The following is a 25,217-nucleotide window of genomic DNA, read 5'->3' as shown; positions in this document are numbered from 1 at the left end:
CTTTCATACATTTATAGCTCTAAGTGCATCCGTTGCATGGCAATCCCTACTCCTCGCATTAACATGAATCGATGGGCATCTCCATAGCCCATTGATTAGCCTCGTTGATGTGAGACTTTCTCCTTTTTTGTCTTCTCCACATAACCCCCTCATTATTCTATTCCACCCATAGTGCTATATCCATGGCTCGCGCTCATGTATTGCGTGAAAGTTTATAGGTTTGAGATTACTAAAGTATGAAACAATTGCTTGGCTTGTCATCGGGGTTGTGCATGATGAGAGCATTCTTGTGTGACGAAAATGGAGCATGACTAAACTATATGATTTTGTAGGGATGAACTTTCTTTGGCCATGCTATTTCAAGAAGACATAATTGCTTAGTTAGTATGCTTGAAGTATTAAAATTTTTATGTCAATATGAACTTTTGTCTTGAATCTTTCAGATCTGAATATTCATGCCACAATTAAGAAGAATCACATTGAAATTATGCCAAGTAGCACTCGTATCAAAAAATCTGTTTTTATCATTTACCTACTCGAGGACGAGCAGGAATTAAGCTTGGGGATGCTGATACGTCTCCAACGTATCTATAATTTTTGATTGCTCCATGCTATATTATCTACTATTTTGAATGTTTATGGGCTTTATTATACACTTTTATATCATTTTTGGGACTAACCTATTAACCCGGAGCCTAGTGCCAGTTTCTGTTTTTACCCTGTTTTAGGGTTTCGAAGAAAAGGAAAATCAAACGGAGTCCAATTGACCTGAAACTTCACGGAACTCATTTTTGGAAGGAAAAAAGCCTAGAAGACTTGGAGCGCACGTCGGGGGATTTGCGAGGAGGTCACGAGGTAGGGGGCGCGCCCACCCCCCTGGGCGCGCCCTCCACCCTCGTGAGCCCCTCGTGGCCCCCCTAACGTACTTCTTCCGCCTATATATCTCCATATACCCTAAAAACATCCATGAGCACAATAGATCGGGAGTTACACCGCCAGAAGCCTCCATAGCCACCGAAAGCCAATCTAGACCCATTCCGGCACCCTGCCGGAGGGGGCAATCCTTCTCCGGTGGCCATCTTCATCATCCCGGTGCTCTCCATGACGAGGAGGGAGTAGTTCTCCCTCGGGGCTAAGGGTATGTACCACTAGCTATTTTCTTTGATCTCTCTCTCTCTTGTGTTCTTGAGGTGATACAATCTTGATGTATCGCGAGCTTTGCTATTATAGTTGGATCCTATGATGTTTTCTCCCCCCCTCTTCTCTCTTGTAATGAATTGAGTTTCCCCTTTGAAGTTATCTTATCAGATTGAGTCTTTATAGATTTGAGAACACTTGATGTATGTCTTGCCGTGCATACCTATGGTGACAATGGGATACCACGTGATTCACTTGATGTATGTTTTGGTGATCAACTTGTGGGTTCCGCCCATGAACCTATGCATAGGGGTTGGCACACGTTTTCGTCGTGATTCTCCGGTAGAACTTTGGGGCACTCTTTGAGGTCCTTTGTGTTGGTTGAATAGATGAATCTGAGATTGTGTGATGCATATCGTATAATCATACCCACGGATACTTGAGGTGACATTGGAGTATCTAGGTGACATTAGGGTTTTGGTTGATTTGTGTCTTAAGGTGTTATTCTAGTACGAACTCTAGGGTTGTTTGTGACACTTATAGGAATAGCCCAACGGATTGATTGGAAAGAATAACTTTGAGGTGGTTTCGTACCCTACCATAATCTCTTCGTTTGTTCTCCGCTATTAGTGACTTTGGAGTGAGTCTTTGTTGCATGTTGAGGGATAGTTATGTGATCGAATTATGTTAGTATTGTTGAGGGAACTTACACTAGCAAAAGTATGAACCCTAGGCCTTGTTTCAACACATTGCAATACTGTTTACGCTCACTTTTATCATTAGTTACCTTGCTGTTTTTATAATTTCAGATTACAAATACCTTTACCTACTATCCATATACCACTTGTATCACCATCTCTTCGCCGAACTAGTGCACCTATACAATTTACCATTGTATTGGGTGTGTTGGGGACACAAGAGACTCTTTGTTATTTGGTTGCAGAGTTGATTGAGAGAGACCATCTTCATCCTACGCCTCCTATGGATTAATAAACCTTAGGTCAAAATCCACTTGATGGAAATTTGCTACTGTCCTACAAACCTCTGCATTTGGAGGCCCAACAACATCTACAAGAAGAAGGTTGTGTAGTAGACATCAGTTGCCATGCTTTTTGGGTCAGCTCGCAGCGACGAAGACCTCTTCCTCGACTACATGAAGATTGCCATGAGATACAGCAACGCACAAGGGCTCGTGGATGCATCAGAAGAGGTGAGGAAGAAGGCGACGACTGAGGAGAAGCAGCGCATGGAACAGCGCTATGCAACCCCAGGTAAGGGTATAATGCCCATCAACAAGTTGGTGTGGGCAATGAAGGAGGCGGACTCCAGCAATGCTGGGCAGAGGGAACGGTGGGCAGCCCACCGCTATGTCCCTCCAACACAAGCTACAGCTCGAACTACTATGGGCAACGACGACGAGGACCTGCAGATCATCGCCCCACCAGCACTGTTGGCTCGCCGACGTCCTCCTCCCATCATCGTCATCGATGGAGACGAAGAGGAGGTGCCAGAGCTGCCACCTACCACTCAAGTCAAGCAAGAGGTGCGATGGTCAGGTCACATAGCAGGGCAGGGGCCTAACAATCTGAAACTGTAAGTTTCAGATTCGGTTACAACAGTTATCGCCAGATCTATGTGAGATTCAGTTCTGTCTGTTTATCAGGGTGTTTGCAATCTCAGTGAGATTCAGTTCTGTCAGTTTAAGTGTCTTTGAACAATTTCAGTGTCCATGTGCTATCTATGTAAGACTAAATGCTATCTTGGGAGACTAAATGTCTCCAAACTTCTCTGAATTTGTCTGAACCTGTGATGAAGCAATTTATAAAGTAAACAAATCTCAGCAAGAACTTATGATACAACACACATAAATAAACTGCATCAGACTTAGATAATTGAACCCATTACAATTCTTAGGTAGTTCAAAGGTAGTTCATAGGTAGATCAGAGCATATTTGCATCAGACTGATCATTCCTAGGCCAATTATATATATAGGCCTCATATATACTTACCATCCACAGCTACCACTTCACTCCTCCATCACAACTTTCTTTATCTTGTCCAGCTTTTCCTTGCACCCATGACCAACCTTAAGGATCTCAGCAACGACATTCTCTATCTTCTTATTCTGATCTTTAAGGAGATCTTTCTCCACCTCTAGTTCCTTCATGGCCTTCCTTGTGTTTTGGATTATATCAGCTTGACTCTGAAGGATGCACCTTTGTTCTTTCTTGAGCTTAAGCTTCTCCATTTGAAGCTCAATCTTTCCCTGCTCCTCAAGTTGCTTCTTCTTCTCCTTCAATTCATTGATTGCCTGGCTTGTGCAATCCATGTCATGAGATTTGATTCCATCCTCATAATCAAACAACTTGGACACATCATCCACCAGCTGGCCATACTGATTTGCCAGAGAATCAAGCCCCTTCTGCAGTTTTGCAACCTCTATCCCATGAGCCTCATTATCCTGGGCTCTACCAAGGTTCTGCTCATGATACATATCCCAGAGCTTGCTTAAGCACCTTTGTAGAATTACAGGCCAGGGGGCATCTACCCACTCCATAACACCACAATTCACACCATCCTGAAAATCAATTTAAATTTATAGTGAACAAGCAAATTCAGAATAACAAATCATAAATAATAATTATAAAAATAGCTACAGTAGCTAGTTAGTTATATAATACAAATACAATACATCAATACGTTTCATATGTTTCCAGTGCTCTTTACTACAAGTACAGTATTCAGACATACCAATGTTTTCAGACTTAAGGAAAATTCAGAAAAACAACAACTAAACACTCTGTTTCCACTACATAGCAGAAATTCAAGATAATCAAATCCACAACAACTTGGTCCATTACCTTAGTAGCACATCCTATGAATCTCCTAGCAGTGTCAGTGCCTTCAAATGCCACAAACTTGCCCGCCCTCTGCCTGTGCAGGATGCACCTTCTGTCAGATTCAGTCACAAGCAAACAGAAACTAGGGTCTATCACATTGTCAGGAGTTTGCTGCAAAAGCAAAAGCATATCTATATCAACAAAAACTCACATATATCAACTTAAATGGAAAAATCTCAAATATCTTCAAACCCTAACCCTAGAACAGAACAGACAGGAGAGGGAGAGGATAGACTGAGCTGACTTACAAAGTACTCCATCTGCATGCTGCTGAACTCGCTCATGTACTCGTCATCATCGTCCGACGTCTCGTTGCTGTTCGGCCACGACGGCATGGTCGTGGCATCGCCGGAGCGCGAGAAGAAGAAACAGAAGCAGAGGAGAGTAGAGAGGAGTGAGCTCGGGGGAGAGCGGGAGAGCTGGTGGGGACGAGCGGCCCGGTCGGCCAGGTTATGACCTGGTCCCGACCAGGTGCGACCGACGAGCGGCTCTAACGACCCCATGTGCGCGCCGTTAGCTGTTAGCCGGGCCGCCCACCTGGCAAGTGGGCCACTCACGTCAGAATCACGGTTAAAATGGTCAAAACCACCATTCAGTCAACCTGGTAGTTTTTAGTCATGTTTTTACGTTTTTTTGGTAGTTCGACCACTTTTAAAAAAAGTGGTAGTTCTGTGGGACGCGAACCCCTAAACTGGTAGTTTTTTGTCAAACACTCCATGCAGCCTATGGCACACTTTGGACAGTAAACCATGTATGCCATTGAGTCCAACGCTTTCTCAAGAGCAAGCCTATCCCAACGTTCAAATTCTTCTTTGCTAAGAAGCCTCTTTAATAAATAGTGTGGGATCGAAGCATTACACTTGGTGTTCGGGCATACCAACTGAAACAAACTACCTTCCTTCACATGCATCTTGCATAAGGTCTCCATGCATTTCACACAGAACAAGTGTTGGCATGGGAGTTTGATGAAGTTTGAACCTATTTGATTCATAATTAAAGTCAGTTTATTATACAAGGGAACAAAGTCGAACCTGTGCAAGTCAGAATAAGAAGAAACATGATAGGAAAGGAGTAACATGTTTTTCCTCAAACATGTACCCAAATGCTTGTCATATTGAATTTATAGAATAATAACAACTTCACACATTTTGTTCCTTTTTTGGGAATAGAAAACAAGATATAACATGATAATATTAAGCCTAATATATAGAAAGAATTTGTTCATGCGTTTCTGAATTGATCTTCACCACGAAGCATGAAAACTTCTTCCAGATATTTGTTACCACCATATACTCCCTCCGTTCCTAAATATAAGTCTTTCTAAAGATTCCAATATGGACTACATACAGAGAAAAATGAGTGAATCTACACTCTAAGTCCATATACATCCGTATGCAGTCCATATTGAAATCTCTAGAAAGACTTATATTTAGGAACGGAGGGAGTACATGGCAAGGGTCAACGAGAGTACAAAGTGGACGGCCACAATTGAATGAATGCTATTCTTTCTGGGAATGCCCTTACAAAATGCATGTGAAACATGACAGCTCGATTTCTTGCTATATGGTACTACTGAACAAAGAAGGCAAAAAGCAAATGTTTTTACCTTTGCTCTGGTTAATGCATATCATGCACATATGAAGATCCTCAAGAAATGCTTGGTAATGCTTCTTACTATTGTAACTGAGCATTGAAGGGATCACAACATCCAATGAGACATCTCTTGAGATTGCCCGCATATCTCCTTTGTGCGTTGGAATGTCATGGACTAACATTATTTTGCCATCAAGCCAGAGATGTGACAATGAAGCATTCCGTATCCACTCAACCCATTGATAAACCACTTCCTGCCCCGGCAACTCTGCCCAGATGGTGTCAAGCATCTCACAGAGTAGAGAAACATTATGTTCATCCATCCATTTAGCGACGACTGTAAAATATGGTGGGTCTTTGCTAGGATAGGATTTTGGAAGTAAGCATGTCAGTACCAAAGGAGGTAAGTACTCAAAGTTGCTAGTGTAAGAGAATTTGTCTTGTTTGTTGTGTTCTCCACAAGCGCTATCATCCCATCCTCCATAATTTGGATTTTCATTAGCTGAAGAAAGCTTAGCACGCACTTAAGCTCCATCAGGCGCCGGAGACGAGCTTGGGTGGCGGAGGAGAGTGAAGGAAAGTGGAGTGAAGTGGCTAGGGTTTGGTCCAGCTAGCGGATCGCAAGGAATATATGTGGGGTCAGGTGGGCCAGCATGGGTCGGGTTCGACGTGGCGGGCATGCCCGGGCGCCCCATATCCGCCCCATATTTGGGCTGGATGAGGGGTGCGGGTTAGCCCGGGCATTTGAGGGCCGTTTGAGGCACCCGTACGGATCAAAATTTTGCGACCAGACAACGACTAGGGGGCCTGCCAGGGTGTATGAGGCTGATTTGAGGCGCCCGGATGTAGATGCTCTTAGTCCTACCCTCGGACCGTTGGGTTTGCATAGTTTAGGTAAGGTCTAAGAGCATCTATACCCACATATGACAAATATGACTCTTCAAATGCCTGCGGATGCATCCAGGCGCGTTCGCTGGCAGACCGGGCACTCCTCAAATTAGCACAACTGTATCGAGACTCTCATACTAAATTCTCAAATCCATACAAAAGCATATAAACGAAATAACCTACGTACTACGTAGATGATCTAACTACTTATCGGAGATGTCGACTATCTCCGTGCCCGGCTCCGACAGCATGGGAGGTAGCTGCAGCTCCGGCTCCTCTAGCTACTCCGCTCCGGCCTTCTCCCCCTCTATCTCCGCGTCGAGTTTGGTGAAGAGCATGTTGGACGCCGCCTGCTCCTTCCGAAGGAACAACCAGTTGGCATCCACATAGGCCTCATCCTGGATGGACTCCAGGATGGCCTGCTGCTCTGCCATCTCCGTGGCTTGGGCGACAGCGAACTCCACCTCCGCCTTTGTCATGTTGAACCCCGAAGCAGGCTGCTCCACCTCGTCCTCCTCCGGATCTGCCACCTCCATCGGCTCCGACAGCCGCTCTCCCTCCTCCTCCGGCTCTGGGGTGTCCGGAGGCAGCCCCTAACGATGCGGGCAACGCGCCTTGCCTAGATTTCCTCCGTGATTTGCCTCCGGCACTCCAGCATGAGCATATCGTACGTGATTATCTTCCGTCGGACCATAGCGGTGCCAGAGAGAAAGGGAAGGAGGCGGACGGGCTTGAGTGGCAGTGCAGAAAGGGAGGAGGTGGATGAGCTAGGGTTGGGGGACATCGTCTGGCTTAAATAGCTGGATTAGGCCTCGGGCGGCAAGCTGGAGTGGCGCCACGCGGCGTTCACACCGCGGCGACGGGGGAGGCGTTCGTCGGTCTTGTGGGTTTACGGGCGATTCCCCGTGGGACCCAATCGCCAGTCCAAAGTAGCGTGCACGTTTGGACGCCCCCATATCCGCCCCATATTTGGGCTGGATACGAGTGTCAGTCAGTCCGGGCGTTTGAGACCCGTTTGAGGCGCCCGGCTGGGTCAAAATTTCATGACTGATAGTGACTAGGCAGCCCGTCCAGGCGTTTGAGGAGGGTTTGGGATGCCTGGATGAAGATGCTCTAAGAGACAGGTTTCGAAACAACTAATCGAGGAGTACTTCTTCAAAAGATCACTCCCATCTCCCGGAGTTATGACAAGTGACGCACTGCATGTGCGCTACTTGTTGCAACATGTGAGTTTCCCTTCTTCCGTAGATCCGTTTATTCTAAACATTTTATCTCTTAAACCATGGTACAAATATCGAATCGTTTTTACCATTGGATTCCTCGCGTCAAGGTCTTCAAAACTAGATCCCGTGTTGATAGGCTTTGATGAACTTTTTTTCTTAAAAAACCAGACAAAAACCAACAGGGAGCACTTTTTTCCTTTCCGAGAGGCATAGCCGTGCCTCTCACGGAAGCATAAAGCAAAAAACCATGATTCTCACAGGGTATTTTATTTCCTGTTTCTGAGAGGCATGGCTCACGGAAGAAATATTGTGCCTCTCATGGAAGGAAAAAGCACTACAAGAAATATGTCAACTTGCGACCATCACTATTGGTCGCTGAAAGGTCATAGTTTTTCATTTGCGACCTTTTTGTGACCAAAAACACAAGGTCAAAAGCCGGCGGTCGTAAACTGAAATTAGTGACCTTCTTTGTGATATGTAAAAGGTCGTTGGTTCCACGACCAAATTTTTTGTCACTAGCAACTTCCCCAGGCCACGTAGGCATCCAGCGTGGCAAGTTGATGTGGCACAAGAATCTGCCCGGTCCAATTCGGTGTTTATATGGGCCGATCCCATTAATTCAGCCCATTTATATTTTTTTCCCTATGAATTTTTTTGTCAGCTTCATGGACCAAGCCCAACATTGCAGCCTTTTTATTTTTGGCCCATGGCCTTTTTGTCTCAACAATTTCATTTTTTCTTTTTTTTTCAAGGTCACATTCTTCATTTTCCAATTTAACGTAAATAAATACACAATATTTAAATTGGCACACAGAAAACACACAAAACAGAGTCAATACACTGTTCAAATATTATCAGCCAGAGTCAATACAGAGTTGTTGTTGTACAAATAACTCTAACATACACTTTGCAAGCTCTACAAGTGTTATGTTCTTCAGCAAGTGTAGCAAGCTGTACAAATAACTCTAACATACAATAGTGGAAGTCACAGTTACATGCTCCACACGTTCAATAACATGGTACTTTACAAGCTCTACAAGTGTTATGTTCTTCAGCATGGAGCTCCTTCGACAGCGATTACAAACTAGGCACCTGCTCTTCTTGTCACTATGAGGAGGTGGGTGCTCGCCATGGTGTGCTTGATGATGCACATGACCATGATCTTCTTGCCACTATTGCATCTGTGCACTCGATGATGGGGGTACCAATGCATACAAGTAGAATAAAATTACCAGCATTAACCCACAACTTCAAGTACAAGCTAAGTATGTATCAAGTGACAACAAAAACAAGTTTATATGCTAGTACAAAATCACCATCATTAACAAGTTTATATGGGAATGAAGACAATCATCAGTACTGAGTTAAACACAATGCTATCTTCATATTAGCAAACAGAATATCTCATTTTCATATTCTCAATAAGCAAGTACAGTCTGCTTCAACCCATGTTCTAAAAAAGATGTTTATCCTAACTTAATACAAAATGAGCAGTTGCAATTCTAGCAACAATCTGAGAACACAGTCCTCTCGGTTTGAACGAGCCAGAGAACTAAACCCAAACCAGATCAAGACACGGAATTCACAAGGAAACTCATCGCAACAACAATTCAAACGAACAACACAAGACAGAGGCGGATAGGTGGCGGAACGGGACCAAGGCACTTACCACGGAGACCTGCCTGACGTCAGGGTGCTTCTCCTTGTACTCCTTCCTGAAGTTGTTACTGCGAAGAAGAAACACGCACCAAATCCTCGGTCAGGACGCGACTCCACACCACAGAAGCAACATGAATAGAACCAGGAACCAAGACTGGGACTCACATGAAGATGAAGAAGGCACTGGGGGTGCTTGGGCTTGTTGGGGTCCTTCTCAGCCTTGCTCTTCTTCATCGCAAGCCTGCGCCACCACAGCAGCAGCAGCAACAACAACAACAACAACAAACCAAACCGAGTTAGAACTCAACACTAAACAGCAGCAGCCACCACGGGAAACGAAAAAGAGATGGGGAGACGAGGGAGTGAGGGGTTGGGGCACTGACCTGGAGTCGCCGGCGCGGGAGCCCACCTTTGTTACTATGTTAAATAAAGTTGATTTGCCAACATTAGGTAACCCAACCTGCATGAAACGTCAATATAAACTTCATATCTCCTCTTATTCCTCAATAGTAAACGTCAATAGCAAACTACTATGTTAAAGAAAATAAGATGATGGTTCTGGAAATAGTAAACTTACAAGACAATAAGACCACAAACACACTATTGCATTCACAACTATTAGTAAAGCAGCAATCGAAACTAGTGATAATGCACAAGCAACTTTTGCATATGTATATACGATCAAACATTACAGAAGTATAATTGTTATTCTCATCTCACTCCACAAGTGGCCCTATGAATATGCCAGACAGAATACTGAACATGCGAGGAAAAACTATAAAGAAGATATTTTACAGATTTACTGTGACATATTTACCCTACATGTGAAATATTATCTCAGTCATTGTCAGCTCAAACATGTCTTGGTTTTTTCAGAGAAAATAGGCAGGAATTAAGACCCAAATGTGCATGTATAACCAAAACCTATAACAACCAGAAGCTATCAGAATAAATCATAGAGGCTGGCCAAACTAATTGGCGCACTCAAACGATACAAGAGAGCGGCCCGGTGAACAACTAAGCAAACATACACAGCAAGTAAAACTACATCACCAAGGCAAGTCATGCACAAATTGTTGACAATAAGATGTAGGGACAGGTTAATTTAGTGTTCAGCATCATCGTCAAGCCACATTAACTCTGTGAAACAATACAAATCAATGGTGATGTTGAATCACGTACAATAAATGTCCAAATCAGACTATGAAATATCTTTGACAATAGACAAATGATCACCGCATGGTCATATCAAATCAACTGCAACCTAGCTATAACTATCAGGCACACCAAGAAAAATCTGCACAGAAACTATCAACAAAGATGCAGCAGCCGAATCCAGCATCCAATCAATTCAGAACACAATCATATACGCCCTATCTAGAGAGGCTTAGAGCGCACGGGTGTGTTCTTGCACTTGTACAGAGTACTATTGACTGACCCCAAAACAGAGCATCATCACAGTAAAACACTTCACCAGGAGCCATGATGCATCACAGACATGACCTACCATCCCGAGATCTCGGTTCTCACGGGAAGGAAGCAAGCAAGCAAGAAGAATAGATCCGGCGGAGGGAGGGAGCGAGTGCGTTACCCTGAGGCGCTTGGAGAGGATGGAGGGCGTGATCTGCGTAGGTGGTCTGGTCGAAGAGCACTGTGTTGTGCACTGCGTTGTACATTAGGGCGGAGAAGAAGTGTCGGCACCGCGCTGGAGTTTGAGGGGACGCCATCCTCGAAACCCTAGCCATGGGAAGGTGTCGTGGCTGAGCTCTTGATGGTCAGAGGGTAAAGACGCGAGAGAGGGGAGCAACACCTTGGCGCCTATCATGGTGTCGAGCGCGAGGAGGGAGTCCTTCATGGAGCGCATGAGGTCCTGCTGCGACGAACGCGGCCACGACGCTGCGTGGAAGAAGGACATCTCGCTGCTGGGCTCCGGTGCGGGCGGTGGGGGGGGGGGGCCTCGGCCTGCTGGTCACGCCGCGGGGAGGGGCAGCGGGTCGGCGGCAGTGGCGAGGAACCGACCGCGGTCGTTCGGGAGGGAGGCAGATCTCTCTGGTCTGGCGTTAGGGAGAGAGGCGGATAGGAAGACGACCGACTGCGGCCTCCGGGGACGATGAGGCCGCCGTCGTCGCTGTGGAGGAGTGCGGGTGCGGGTTAGGGTTTGGGAGGGATGAGGCGGCGATGGTGTGGGAGGGATGGGATCGGGGTGGGTGGGAGATGAGAGGGGGTGTGGGAGGGATGGGATCGGGGTGGGTGGGTCTGTGGGGTTTCCCCTTTTCATTTTCTTTTTTTCTTTTTTATTCTCTATAGATAAATGGATGGATGGATGTGGGATGATGGATGGATGGATGGGCGCCATGTCATCAATCCGTGTCAAGCCAACTCCACCGATGGGAATAGAGTATATGTGATTTGTGTTATTTCTTTTGTTTTTCTTCTAATTTTACACATGAAAAATTAAAAAAAATGGTCTCACATTGTGCACAAGTTTGTATCTTGAATGACAAACAATGTTGACTAAGGAATTTTTTATTTTCTTTGCATGAAAAATCATTTTCCATTTTTCGAATGCCCAAAATGCAGTTTTTTTGTGAAGAACCTACCAAATAATTGTTGCAAAATTGGACCAAATCAACTTTATAAAATACTGGGCCATATTTAATTCACAATTGACCAAATGGTTGGGTGTCAAAAGCTTTTATCCACCTCTCGTGAAAAAGACAAATTTCTGTTGATTCAGCTGGAAGCGGGTCAAACTTGAACTGTGGTTGCCGCATAGTTTGCTATTTATTTTTTCCAAAAAATTATTTTTAGGTACAAAAGTATCTATTTAATCAGAGAAACATCAAAAGGTTTTCAAGATTCAACCACTAGCTATGAACGGTCATGCCCGTCGTTTTGACCGCATTTTGAACGGGCATAAAAAATTCAAAAAAAATTGGGAAACCTTCGCATTGTGTCATTATATGTGACCAAATTTCCAAAAAAATAATAAACTTGTAATACGGCAATTATTTCAAAAAAGTGTTCTCAGAAATGAGCTATCATGCGTGAAGATTCATGGCTTTCAAGCCAAATGATCAATCTTATGGCCACATTCATGGCATAGTTTGTTCAAATGATCTCATATTGTGCACAAGGGTGCATCTTGGAATTCCAAACAATGTTGCCTAAGGGAGTTTTCATTTTCTTTGCACAGAAAATTCATTTTCCATTTTTTGAGTGCCCAAAATGAGTTTTTTTTGTGAAGGACCTACCATATATTTGTTGCAAAATTGGACCAAATCAATTTTATAAAATACTCGGCCATATTTAATTCACAATTTACCAAATGGTTGGGTGTCAAAAGCCTTGATCCACCTCTGGTGAAAAAGACAAATTCCCGCCGATTCAGTAGGAAGCGGGTCAAATTTGAACTATGGCTGCCTCATAGTTTGCTCTTTATTTTTTTCAAAAATCATTTCTAGGTACATAGGTATCTATTTAATCAGAGAAACATAAAAAAATTCCAAGATTCAACCACTACCTAGGAACGGTCAAGCCCGTCGTTTTGATCGCATTTTGAAACTGGCATAAAAAATTCAAAAAAATCTAAAAAATTGGAAAACCCTCGCAGTGTGTCATTATATGTGATCAAGTTTCCAGAAAAAATAATAAACTTGTAATACGACAATTATTTCAAAAAAGTGTTCTCAGAAATGACCTATCATGCGTGAAGATTCATGGCTTTCAAGCCAAATGATCAATCTTATGGCCACATTCATGGCATAGTTTGTTCAAATGATCTCATATTGTGCACAAGGGTGCATCTTGGAATTCCAAACAATGTTGCCTAAGGGAGTTTTCATTTTCTTTGCACGGAAAATTCATTTTCCATTTTTCGAGTGCCCCAAAATGAGGGTTTTTGTGAAGGAACTACCAAATAAAATTTGTAAAAATGGACCAAATCAATTTTATAAAATACTAGGTCGTGTTTAATGCAAAATTGACACAATGGTTGGGTGTCAAAAGCCTTGATCCACCTCTGGTGAAAAAGACAAATTTCCGGCGATTTAGTAGGAAGCGGGTCAAATTTGAACTATAGCTGCCTCATAGTTTGCTCTTTATTTTTAAAAAATCATTTCTAGGTACATAAATATCTATTTAATCAGAGAAACATCAAAAGGTTTCCAAGATTCAACAAGTAGCTAGGAACGGTCAAGCTCGCCGTTTTGACCGCATTTTGAAACGGGCATAAAAAATTCAGAAAAAATTTAAAAATTGGAAAACCTTCGCATTGTGTCATCATATGTGACCAAGTTTCTAGGAAAAAAATAAACTTGTAATACGACAATTATTTTTAAAAAGTGTTCTTAGAAATGAGCTATCATGCGTGAAGATTCATGGCTTTCAAGCCAAATGATCAATCTTATGGCCACATTCATAGCATAGTTTGTTTAAATGATCTCATATTGTGCACAAGGGTGCATATTGGAATTCCAAACAATGTTTCCCAAGGGAGTTTTCATTTACTTTGCATGGAAAATTCATTTTCCATTTTCCGAGTGCCCGAAATGAGGTTTTTTTGTGAAGGAACTACCAAATAATTGTTGCAAAAATGGACCAAATCAATTTTATAAAATACTAGGCCATGTTTAATGCACAATTGACAAAAAAATTGGGTGTAAAAAGTTTTTATCCACCTCTGGTGAAAAAGACAAATTTTCGGCGATTTAGTATGAAGCGGGTCAAATTTGAACTGCAGCTGCCTTATAGTTTGCTCTTTATTTTTAAAAAAAATCATTTCTAAGTACATAAGTATCTATTTAAGCATAAATACATGGTTTGGTGGTGATACGTTGAGGTTTCTATTGTGGCCCAGGGCCCCAACTCCAAAGCGCGTAGACTCGCATGCCCGCCGCGTGGTCACCGTGTGATCGTGGTGTTGCCATGCATTCTGGGAAGCCTAGGCATGTCTAGTAGGTTTGGCACTCCCCAGGTAGATGCTTGGAAGAAAATAACAACAGAAGAATCTCACGAGGAGACCGAACAATGCTCAAACATGAATTAGCAGCCAAGTGTTTGATTAGTCGTACGGGAAATGCACATGGCCAATGGGCCTGAGTTTTGGCCGAGGATGACAATCTACTAAGGATACTATCTTGGAAAATTTGCAGCTCAAATGGAGGAGCCTAGGTGTCACTTTCTTTGCAACGTACCACACTAGACAGAAATATGAATGTTGAAGCCACACTCACTGTACTGTTAGATGAGGCTCAAATTTTGTGGAGAGCTATGATTTGGGAATATAGAAGATGTGGCAAAAATTCAGCTCATTAGGATATGCCTAGCTAGTACTTCCTTCACAATAGTTCGAGTTGAACAAAAACTTTGGAAATTTGTCGAGGAAGATTTACCAGGCAAATGGAGTTGAATATTGTCATGAGGCAATGATTTGGATAGTAAAGAATGCCCAATTTTTTGGGAATTTTGGGAATGACAGAAATATAGGTTGCTTCACAACCTAGGGCAAAAATTGACACATGGACATGACACATAGGCAAAACTGATGAGGTGGCGCCTAGTCATAGCAATAAGTACTAATGCATCCATGTTCACAACCTCATGACCATTTATATTGGTCGTAATCAGGTAGAAATAAGGTCATGGACCACTCTTGTCTGCTTTATGACCATTTGGTGTAAGGCAATTTAGGGTTTGAGCCCTTCCAAGCGAAATGGCCATGGATTTACGACCAATTCAGCTAGGGTCACTAAGAGAAGGTCACTAGTTGACATATTTCTTGTAGTGAAGAAGAAGAGAAAACATGATTTTTTTGTTTCCAAGAGGCACGGCCATGCATCTCGCAGAAGAAAAAGAAGATGAGAGAATGTGTTTTTTTTGTTTCCGAGAGGCACAACTCTGCCTCTCGCGGAAGCAAAACCGTGTCTCTCACGAAAGTGGAAAAAACAAAAAACACGTTTTTTTGTTTCCGAGAGGCACGGCCGTGCCTCCAGTGAAAGCAAAACCATTCCTATGGCCATCATGGCGCTCATGGCCGCGCCTATGGCCGCACCTGAAACGCGTGCTCGTGGCAGCACCGCCAGTGATGTCAACCCCGCGCTTAGTAGCCCCAATGGCACGTGCAGGCTGGCTATATATCAACGCACCACGACGGGGAGTATTGGGGAGGAGCAACGACGCTCTAACGACACCACCAGCCACCGGCAACCCCGCGGCGATCCTGCTTTCCCTTGGACCCCTGGATGAGCTCGAGCTCCATGATGGAGGCGGCGATGACGATAGCGCTCCTCTTGTCGGATGATGCACATGAGGTGTTTGTTAATTAAAATGTGAGAGTGAGAGAGAGAGAGAGGAGGAGGAGGAGGAAGAAGAATGAAGTGTGAGCCCCACTTGTCATAATGGTCAACTTAATGGTATAAATGAATGGAGTTGACTTTCCTGCCATGACAGACCTGACAGACAGGTCCCAGTTGTCATAAATGTGTTTAAACCATCTAAAACAATCATCAACTGAAAGTGGTAATTTTTGGCCACAAAATTAAGAAAAAATGGTTGTTTCCTGGAACTTTTAAGAATGCGGTAAATCTGTGGGACACATACCCCAAATGTGGTAGTTTTTTGTCAATATCCTTTTTTTGCTTCAGCTATCAACAGTAGAAATTTACTTAGGAGAAAATCATTGTGTTCTTTGCTGTGAGAAAACTGAAGAAACTGCCTTGCACCTATTCTGGGATTGTACTTTTGCACAAAGTTTCTGGCAGTCCATTCTTCCCTATAAACCAAGGGGTATTTCTATTTTGGATGAAACCCTACTGGCTATTAAAGAACTCCCGAAAGGTGTTTCCTTGGGCATCATTATCGTATGATGTTGGAATATTTGAGACCAAAGAAATGACAAGATTTTCAAGATGGAAGCTCCTGCTCTCACTACTAGGAAGTATCTTTTAAAGGAGGATCTTAGAGCAACTACAACGGGGCGATCCATTTCGTCTGCGTGCGTCCGTGTCCGCGTCGACCCAAACAGATGCGCGTCCGTTTTTCGTCCGCCTGTCGACCCATTCCCGGCCCATTTTTGAGCCGGATTTGCGTCAGCGCTGACACAAGACGGACGTGCGTGCTTGCCTTATCCTCCCTTCGGGCCCGCCCCCTGCCATGGACGATGACCTCGGCGCCGCCGCCGGCTTCGTCTCCCTCGCCTCGTCCGGCATGATGACCGCCCCCTCCAGCAAAGGCAAGCCTTGCTCCCCCCGCAAGACCGCCACCGCGCCCAAGCCGAAGAAGACGCTCACGCCTGAACAGTGGGTAAGGGAGTCGGCCAAGAGGAAGGGTCGGAGGCACATGACGGTCGCGAGGGACGAAGCCATCGCGGCGGCCGCCATCGCCGCCGCCACGCAACAGGAGGTCACCAACGCATGCGTTGCGGCGGCAACGAGGGAGGCGCTCTATATGCTAGGGTTAAACCCTAGCCAGCATGGCCTTGTCAATGTCGCCGTGGCCGTGTCCAGCACCGGCTCATCTGCGTTCCCTCGGCTGGTGCTGCCTGACTCGCCCCGCACGTCGGCTTGCACCCTGATGCCCGGCTTCCATGTCTACCCGCAGGCCTCCCGCCTCTCCGGGGAGTGCTCGCCCGAGGTGAGTGTGGTGGCGCCTTCCACGCCCGCACCCGCGCCCATTGACCTCAACGCCACACCGGTGGCCGGTGGCTCGTCATCCGGAGGCATGAGGAAACGCGTGCGGCACATGCCAGCCGATGTGATGTCGGGCGCACACAACCTGTTCGACTGAATGCTGGCCTCCGGCGACGATGACTACATGCAGAACATCATCTTCGAGGGTGGTGCGCCGGCCGCTGGGGCTGGCTATGATCCCGACGAGACACAAAGCCAAGACGGCCGAGGGGCGTTCACGCCGTCCACCTTTGATCAAGATCAGCGGCCTTCATGCATGATCAGGTCGTCCTGGACCTGGACGGCTTCCCACTCGACCACGAGTTTCCGGAGGACTACGGATAAGAGGAAGAGGACGAGTGCGACATTGAAGGGGAGCCTTTGTTCGAGGACGAGCTTGCCAACCAAGCCGCTGAGGCGAAGCCGAAGCGCAAGAGCAAGCGGACCAAGGCATACACAGCGGCCGAGGACAAGCTTCTTTGTGAGTGTTGGAGAGACATTGGGCAAGACACCAAAATAGGCGCCGAACAAAAGGCATCAAGCTTTTGGAGCTCCATGAGCGCAAGAAGTTTCCGCCATACCAAATAGTAAGCACGCGCGGGTGGGTGTCCATTTTGAAGCGATGGAGAGTGACCCAACAAGAGTGCAACAAGTTTTGTGCCACTCTTTAGAGCGTCAAGGCCCGCCCCGCGAGCGGCATCGGCATGCAAGACATGGTATGCTAGCAAGCCGCCCTCTTTTGTGTCATGTCGTTTATGCTTGCGTGTTCATTTGCATACCATTTGCCAATATGCTTGCATGAAATACATCTGTAAGAATTTCAAGCTTTGGAGACATTCAAGGTCCAACACAATGGCAAGTGTTTCAACCTCTCCCATTGCTTTAGGGTCATCAAAGACGAGGAGAAGTTCAAGGCACAATATGCCGCCCTCAAGTCGCGTGGGGGGAAGCTAGCCATGGAGGAGGTTGGGGACAGCGAGAAGGCACGGCCGCGGGGGAAGACCAACTCCAAGAAGGAGGACAAGCGGGATGCTGCGTCCAACGCCTTGATCGCAAGCGTGGAGGGCATGATGAGCAAGAATGACTCAAGGGAGGAGGAGCGTCGGCGATACAAAGAAGAACAAATGAACACCTTCATGGAGATCCAAAGGAGGAGACTTGATATGGATGCGGAGAAGCAAGCCAAGATGCTTGAGATGGAGGTGGAGAAGCAACCCAAGATGCTAGAGATCGAGGCTGCCAACGCCAAGATCAAGGTGAAAGAAGTGGCTCTCGCGAGCATGATGACCGGGGTGGAGATCGTGAAGGTGGATCTCAACATCGTGTCGCCAAGGAAGAGGTCGTTGTTCGAGAAGATGCAGGCCGACATGCTCAAGTTCGACGACGAGTCATCTATGGTGGCGAGCGCCATCCTTTTTTTGTATGCCGGCAGGTGTGATGACATTGACCACGGGGCCGCGATGGCATGGTAGAACTCAAGTCCCACCCCTTTTTGTTTGTTGGCATGTTAAAAGTGCAATATTGCACTAAATTATTTTTGACATCTATAACAACGTCATTTTTGTTTCTATCCACATGCTCTAAGTGTTAACAACCCTGATTAAGTCAAAATGAATCATGGATGGTTATTCCCTCTCTTATTGGAAAAAGGAAAAGAGGTGTGCTCAAGAAAAGAAGAAGTTCCATAAAGTTTCGTATATCTTGATTCCTTAGGGAAGCCGCACTATTAAGAGGGGGTGCATCATAAAAACATCCAGGGAATTAACTTACCTTCTCGCATTGATCTGAAAATCTTAGTGTCATGTTTCTGTTCATGCCGGAACTTCCAGGACGGCTGGAACTTCCGGGAACCGGAAGGTCCGGGAAGCTTCCGGGGTACCCAGAGGAACTGCACTTTTCATGCAATCTCTTTGTATAGCTCGGAACGTCTCCGGAACTTCCGTCCCCCGGAACTTCCGGGGCGGCCAGAACTTCCGGGCACCAGAACTTCCGTCCCCTATTTCTGCAGCTTCCGGGGTACTACTGAGTGGTGCAAACTCTCTGTGTAACCCGGAACCTGGCCGGAACTTCCGGGGCCCGGAACTTTCGTCCGTCACCGGAACTTCTGGGCTACGCAGAGATCTGCCTCCAACGGCCATATTCCATCCCCACCTATAAATAGTCTTCTTCTTCCTCACGAAGAGGTTGACGACTCCATTTCTCTCACCTCCATTTTCAGACCTCGATTTCTTGGAGATCCTCCTCCTTAGCCAACCAAGCTCTTGATCTTTTGAGAAGGGAAGGAGAAGTGCTCGATCTACACATTCACCAAAGCGAAAGTTGATTCCCCCCTTGTTTTTGTGGTGCATCTTGTTACTCTTGGAGGTTGGAGACTCCTAGGCGGTAGGAGTGCTCCGGCGAGGAATCGACCATTGTGATTACTCCCTAGAAAAGTTTGTGAGTGTTTGGAGACCACCCCAAGGTCTACCACTAGTGGTTGAGAAACGCCTCCGTGGTGTTGCCCCAAAGGGAGAATAGGGTGAGCCTTCGTGGCGTTGGTGTGCCTTCGTGGTAACATCCACCTCTCTAACGGTGATGTAGCTTCCCTCCAAGGAAGTGAACATCGGCATACATCCTCGTCTCCCGGAGTTGTGGTTATTCCTAACCCTAACTCTCTACTTGTGGTTACTTGTCTCTTAGCACTTTCTTATATCATATTGTGCTTTCTTACTTACATACTTGTGTTACTTGCTTATCTTGCTTAGCACTTAGTACTACACTTGCAATTGTTAGGCTCACCTTCATATTCCGCATTAGTGCCTAAAATCGCTAAGTAATAAATAAAATTTGGAATTGTACCTATTCACCCCCCCCTCTAAGTTCATCTCGATCCTTTCAATTGGTATCAGAGCCTCGTGCTCTGTTCTTGTGGCTTAACCGCCCTAGAGCGAGATGAACCCTGATGGGACTCCCCTTGTTACAGATCCAAAGGATAAAGGTGAGGCTTCTTCAGAAGTCAAGTCCTTTACTTCTGAGGATCTAGAACGGGCCCTTGCTAAGCAAAAAGAGGAGCATGATGCTTCTCTTGAGGCCTTGGTCCAAATGAGACTAGCCACGTTGTCCATGGTGCTGGCACCACTTTCTGGTGGTGCGGCTTCGAGGCCAACTGTGCCTGCTCCGTCACTTGATCAACAATCTCCTAACAATGATCACTCTAGTGTTCCTTGGCTTTATGAAAGACCCCAAGTTGAGAAACCAAAATATAACCCTCAAGGCAAACCTCCTTTACTTGATGCCACTTCCGATTTTGCCTTGTGGAGAGTTGCTATGCAGGATCATCTTTGATATGGAAACAATGAGATGTTGGAGATCTTGGAGTATGGTTACCATGTGGTTGATCCAAAGAATCCTACACCAAGAGAAAGTTATGACAAGAATCTCAATGACACTGCAATCATGTGTATAAGGAGAGGTATGGTTGAAAAGCAAAGGAGACCTTTCATACACATCACAAGTGCAAAGGAACTATGGGAAAGTATTATAAGATCCAGACTGGTACCTCCACCCTCCGGAGTGCTCAATATGAAATTGCCAAGGGGCAATTGCAAAAATTTTGTATGGAGAAAGGTGAAACTCCCAATCAACTCCTTGAGAGTCTCATGACTCTCACCGCTGACATTGAGTCGTGTGAGTGTGACAAGACACAAGATGGATTCAACATGACTAAGCGGTTCCTTGTGGACAAGTTGCTTCATGCTCTTGCCCCATATCGCCATCAAATGGTGTGGGACATAAGACAACACCATGCCTTCAAGCAAATGACTACATATGACATCATATCCACTTTCCAACTATTTGAAGAGTCGAAGGCAAATGCTACAAAACATCTTGCCATGCATGGTACTCCAACATCAAAGATCAATCTTGCATTGAAGGCCAAGCATGTATGTGAAGATGAGCAAAGTGAAGAAGAAGAAGATGATGATGATGAAGATGGTGATGAGGTTGAATCCGATGAGGGCCCTTCATATGAATACATGGCTCTCTTTGTCAAGAAGTTTAGCGCGGGAAAATTCAAGGGAAGATTTCAAAAGAAGAAAGTAAGAAAATGCTACAACTGTGAAGAAACCAACCACTTCTCCAACGAGTGCCCTTATGAGAAGAGAGAGGATAAACCAAGGTTTCCCAAGACCTTTCCCAAGAAGAAGTTGCCAAATCCTTTGAACTCCAAGCTCAAGAAGAGAGATGGAAAGCAATGGTTGCTCAAAAAGAATCCGATCCAGATGATGTTAGTGGTGTTGCCGGAGTTGCTCAAGATTCTCAAAACACATTGAGCCTAGTCAACAAGAGTGGTGATGTTGTCACCTACAACTACATGAAGGACTACAAGATCAACGCTCACAAGTGCCTCGTGGCAAAGGCCGTGGTAGAAGATGGAGAGGACCAGCACTCTCCTGACAAGGTCAAGGTAACCCCATGATCAAACCCTCCTCTTTTCACTACTTCTACTCCTAGTGATGAGAATCTTGATGCGGAGGATATTTATGAGAATGATGATATAAATGATCCTATGCTTGCTAAACTAAATAAGTTCATGTGCTCCCTTAAAGGAAAGAAGCTCACTATGTTTCGTATGCTTATGGAGATGGTGAGTAACGCACACCATTTCCATTAAGGAACTCGAAACCCTCGTCACTGAGGAAACGGGAAAATGTGAAATCCTTGAGCGGAAAGTCCAATATGAGGAAGCACGAAATGATGAACTATGCTTAAAAATTGGTGCAAACATTGATGTTCATACTAAAGATCTTGCCTCCTTGAAAAAGGCTATTGACTCTTGCGAAGAGTTGATGAATGATAAAAGTAAGCTTGAGAAGTCTAATGCTTCTCTCTCTAAGGATTGTGAGCTCCTATCTGTGTCCCTCAAGACTAAGGAAGAAGAGCCCGCCCTTCTTACAAAGAGTTTTGAGACACTCAAGCTTACTTATCTTGAAACTCTAGCCAAGGCTTATTCTTATCCTATTATCAATGTTGATGCTTGTACTACTAACTCAAGTAGTGATCTAGCATCTATTCTTGAGGAGAATCGCTTTCTCAAGGCTCAAATAGAGAAAGGGCTCATGACATGTGCTCAAGGGCAAAAGAACCTTAATGAGGTGTTGAGCCAACACACTGAAGTGTTTTCCAAAGAGGGACTCGGGTTTGACCCAAGTACAAGCAAGAAGAAGACTTCCTCTCAAAAGTGCACCACCCCTCTAAAAGAAACTTTTGTACGAGAAGGGCACAAGAAGAAAGGTAAGGTTGTTAGTGGGAAGGCCACAAGGGGCACGCCCACTCTCAACAAGCCAAAAGTGTTCATGCCTCCATCATATGTACTTCGTAAGACTAAGGATGGAGAGGTTTATGCAAAGTTTGTTGGTCCTCGAAATGCATTTCGGTTTTATGCTATTTGGGTCCCTAAGATCCTTGTGACTAGCCTGAGAGGTCCCATTGCAAAATGGGTGCCTCTAACCAAGTCATAATTGTGTAGGTTGCTTCTCCGGTGGAGTAAAATGGGTGATCGACAGTGGATGTACCAATCATATGACCGGAGATAGAAAATTGCTCTACGATTTCATTGAAGCTATTCAACCATTTATGAGCATTATGTTTGGTGGAGGATCAAAAGGACAGGTACTCGGATTGCGCAAGGTGGCTATCACAAATGACATGTCTCTTGCAAATGTCATGCTTGTCCAATCCCTTAAATACCTTTGCTTTCTGTTCGCCAATTGGCTTCTGTTGGTTATGGTACACTCTTTGGACTAACAGATGTGAAAGTCTTTAAAAGAGATACTCTCGAAGTGGCCTTTGTTGGACAGTTGGATGTCAACCTTTACACGGTTGATTTCTCGAAAGAGAGCACTTTCCATGCAACTTGTCTAATGGCCAAGGCCGACAAGGGGTGGCTATGGCATCGCCGGCTAGCCCATGTCGGCATGAGAAATCTTCAAGATCTCTTAAAGGGTAATCACATCCTTGGACTAACCAATGTCTCTTTTGAGAAAGATCGTGTGTGTAGTGCATGCATAGCCAGGAAGCAACATCAATCAAAGCACCCACCCAAGAATATTGTGTCTACTTCAAGGCCTTTGGAGCTCCTTCATGTGGACCTTTTTGGGCATCCTTCATGGGGTAGTCTTGGTGGGAAAAAGTATGGACTTGTTATTGTTGATGATTACTCAAGATATACATGGGTCTTCTTCCTCAAGTCCAAGGACGAGGCAAAGATCACCTTCATTGATTTTGCCAAGCAAGCACAACGCAAGTTTGACAAAGAAATCTTGGCAATAAGAAGTGATAATGGCTCTGAGTTCAAGAACTACACCTTGGAAGAATTTCTTAGTGATGAAGGGATTGAGCATCAATATTCAGCTCCATACACTCCCCAACAAAATGGTGTAGCAGAGAGTAAGAACCGCACACTTGTGGAGATGGCAAGGTCCATGTTGGATGAATACAAGTCTCCACATAGTTTTTGGGCCGAGGCTGTCAACACCGCATGCCATGCATCAAACCGTCTCTTTCTCCGCACTATATTGGAAAAGACTCCATATGAGCTCCTAACTGGGAACAAGCCAAATGTCAAGTACTTTCGGGTATTTGGGTGCAAATGTTTCATTCTCAACAAAAGAGAACGGTTAGGAAAATTTCAATCCAAAACCATTGAGGGCATATTTGTTGGCTATGGGTTAAACTCTCACGCCTATAGAGTCTACAACAAAGCCAATGGATGTGTTGTAGAAACTTGTGACGTGGTGTTTGATGAATTTAATGGCTCCCATGGGGAGCAAGTTGATCTAAGTGATGTAGGTGAAGAAGATTCTTCTCAAGATATCTTGACCATGGGTGTTGGTGCACTTCTTCCAATGGAACAAGAACCTCATGATGATGAAGAAGAAGATGGAAGCTTCACGCATCATCAAACTACTTCAACACCCATACCACCTCAAGCTACTATTGCTCAACCAATACCCGTAGATCAAGTACAAGATGATGATCAAGTTCCTCTTCATGATAATCATCAAGAACAAGATCATCACCAAGGGCAAGAACAAGAAAGTGCAATCATTGACAATGAACCTCAACAAATGGAAGATGAAGAAGAAGACCTTCCATCACACATCAATGATCCTTATGTTGAGGATGTAGATGATGGAAATGAAGTTGAACCTCGCGAAACCTTAACCTCCATCATGCCTCGAGTGGCCGGTCATGTTGATGTTGACAAAATTCTCACCGAAATATCGGAAGGTAGAGTCACTCGTAAACAATTGACAAACTTTTGTGCTCACTTCTCGTTTGTGTCTAGTGTTGAGCCTCTCAAGGTACAAGAGGCATTAATGGACAACGATTGGCTCGTTGCTATGCAAGAAGAGTTGAACAGTTTTGAACGCAACCAAGTGTGGTCATTAGTCAAGAGGCCTACTACCGAGCACAACATCATTGGAACAAAATGGGTTTTCAAGAACAAGCAAGATGAGAATGGTGTAATCATTTGTAACAAGGCAAGGTTAGTGGCACAAGGGTACTCACAAGTTGAAGGTTTGGACTTTGGTGAGACCTTTGCTCCTGTTGCCCGTCTTGAATCCATTCGCATCTTACTTGCTTATGCTGCTTTCAATGGGTTTACTTTACATCAAATGGATGTGAAGAGTGCTTTCCTTAACGGTCCTCTACAAGAAGAAGTATATGTATCACAATCACCCGGGTTCGTTGATCCCTATCACAAAGACTATGTGTATAAACTTCATAAGGCTTTGTATGGCCTCAAACAAGCACCTCGTGCTTGGTATGATCATCTTAAGAAGTTTTTACTCGATGATGGTTTTGTGAGAGGGGTGATCGATCCCACCCTTTTTACTAAGAGGGCCAAGGGTGATTTGAACTTATGCCAAATCTATGTTGGTGATATCATTTTTGGTTCTCCTAACATTCATTTGTGCAAGAAGTTTGCGGCTTCCATGACCAAGAATTTTGAAATGTCACTCAATGCGGATTTGAAGTTCTTCCTTGGATTTCAAATTCAACAATTTCAAGAAGGAATTTTCTTGTCTCAAGCAAAATACCTCAAGGATATCCTAGAGAAGTTTGGTATGTTCGATGCTAGTCCATGTAAGACACCCATGCC

General features: G+C 44.8%; 1 protein-coding gene and 1 pseudogene across 1 annotated transcript in view; one reads left to right on the top strand and one right to left on the bottom strand.

Moving 5' to 3' along the window:
• LOC123191873 (E3 ubiquitin-protein ligase RNF14-like) overlaps positions 1 to 6,161 on the bottom strand; it is an 82,141-nt gene extending 75,980 nt beyond the window's left edge. Inside the window, exons 1-2 of the mRNA XM_044604440.1 lie at positions 5,645 to 6,161; positions 4,750 to 5,016 (exon numbers count right to left, since the gene is read on the bottom strand). Coding sequence (XP_044460375.1) covers positions 4,750 to 5,016; positions 5,645 to 5,954 — 577 coding nt within the window. The 5' untranslated portion in view covers positions 5,955 to 6,161. The remainder of the gene's footprint in view (positions 1 to 4,749; positions 5,017 to 5,644) is intronic.
• Positions 6,162 to 16,973: 10,812 nt separating this feature from the next.
• On the top strand, positions 16,974 to 17,656 carry LOC123191871 (uncharacterized; annotated as a pseudogene).
• The last annotated feature ends 7,561 nt before the right edge of the window (positions 17,657 to 25,217 follow it).

This window comes from Triticum aestivum, chromosome 2A (genome assembly GCF_018294505.1).
Source record: "Triticum aestivum cultivar Chinese Spring chromosome 2A, IWGSC CS RefSeq v2.1, whole genome shotgun sequence".
In the NCBI taxonomy this organism is placed as follows: domain Eukaryota; kingdom Viridiplantae; phylum Streptophyta; class Magnoliopsida; order Poales; family Poaceae; genus Triticum; species Triticum aestivum.
Note: the sequence above shows the minus strand (reverse complement) of the source record. Positions and strands in the feature narration are given on the sequence as shown.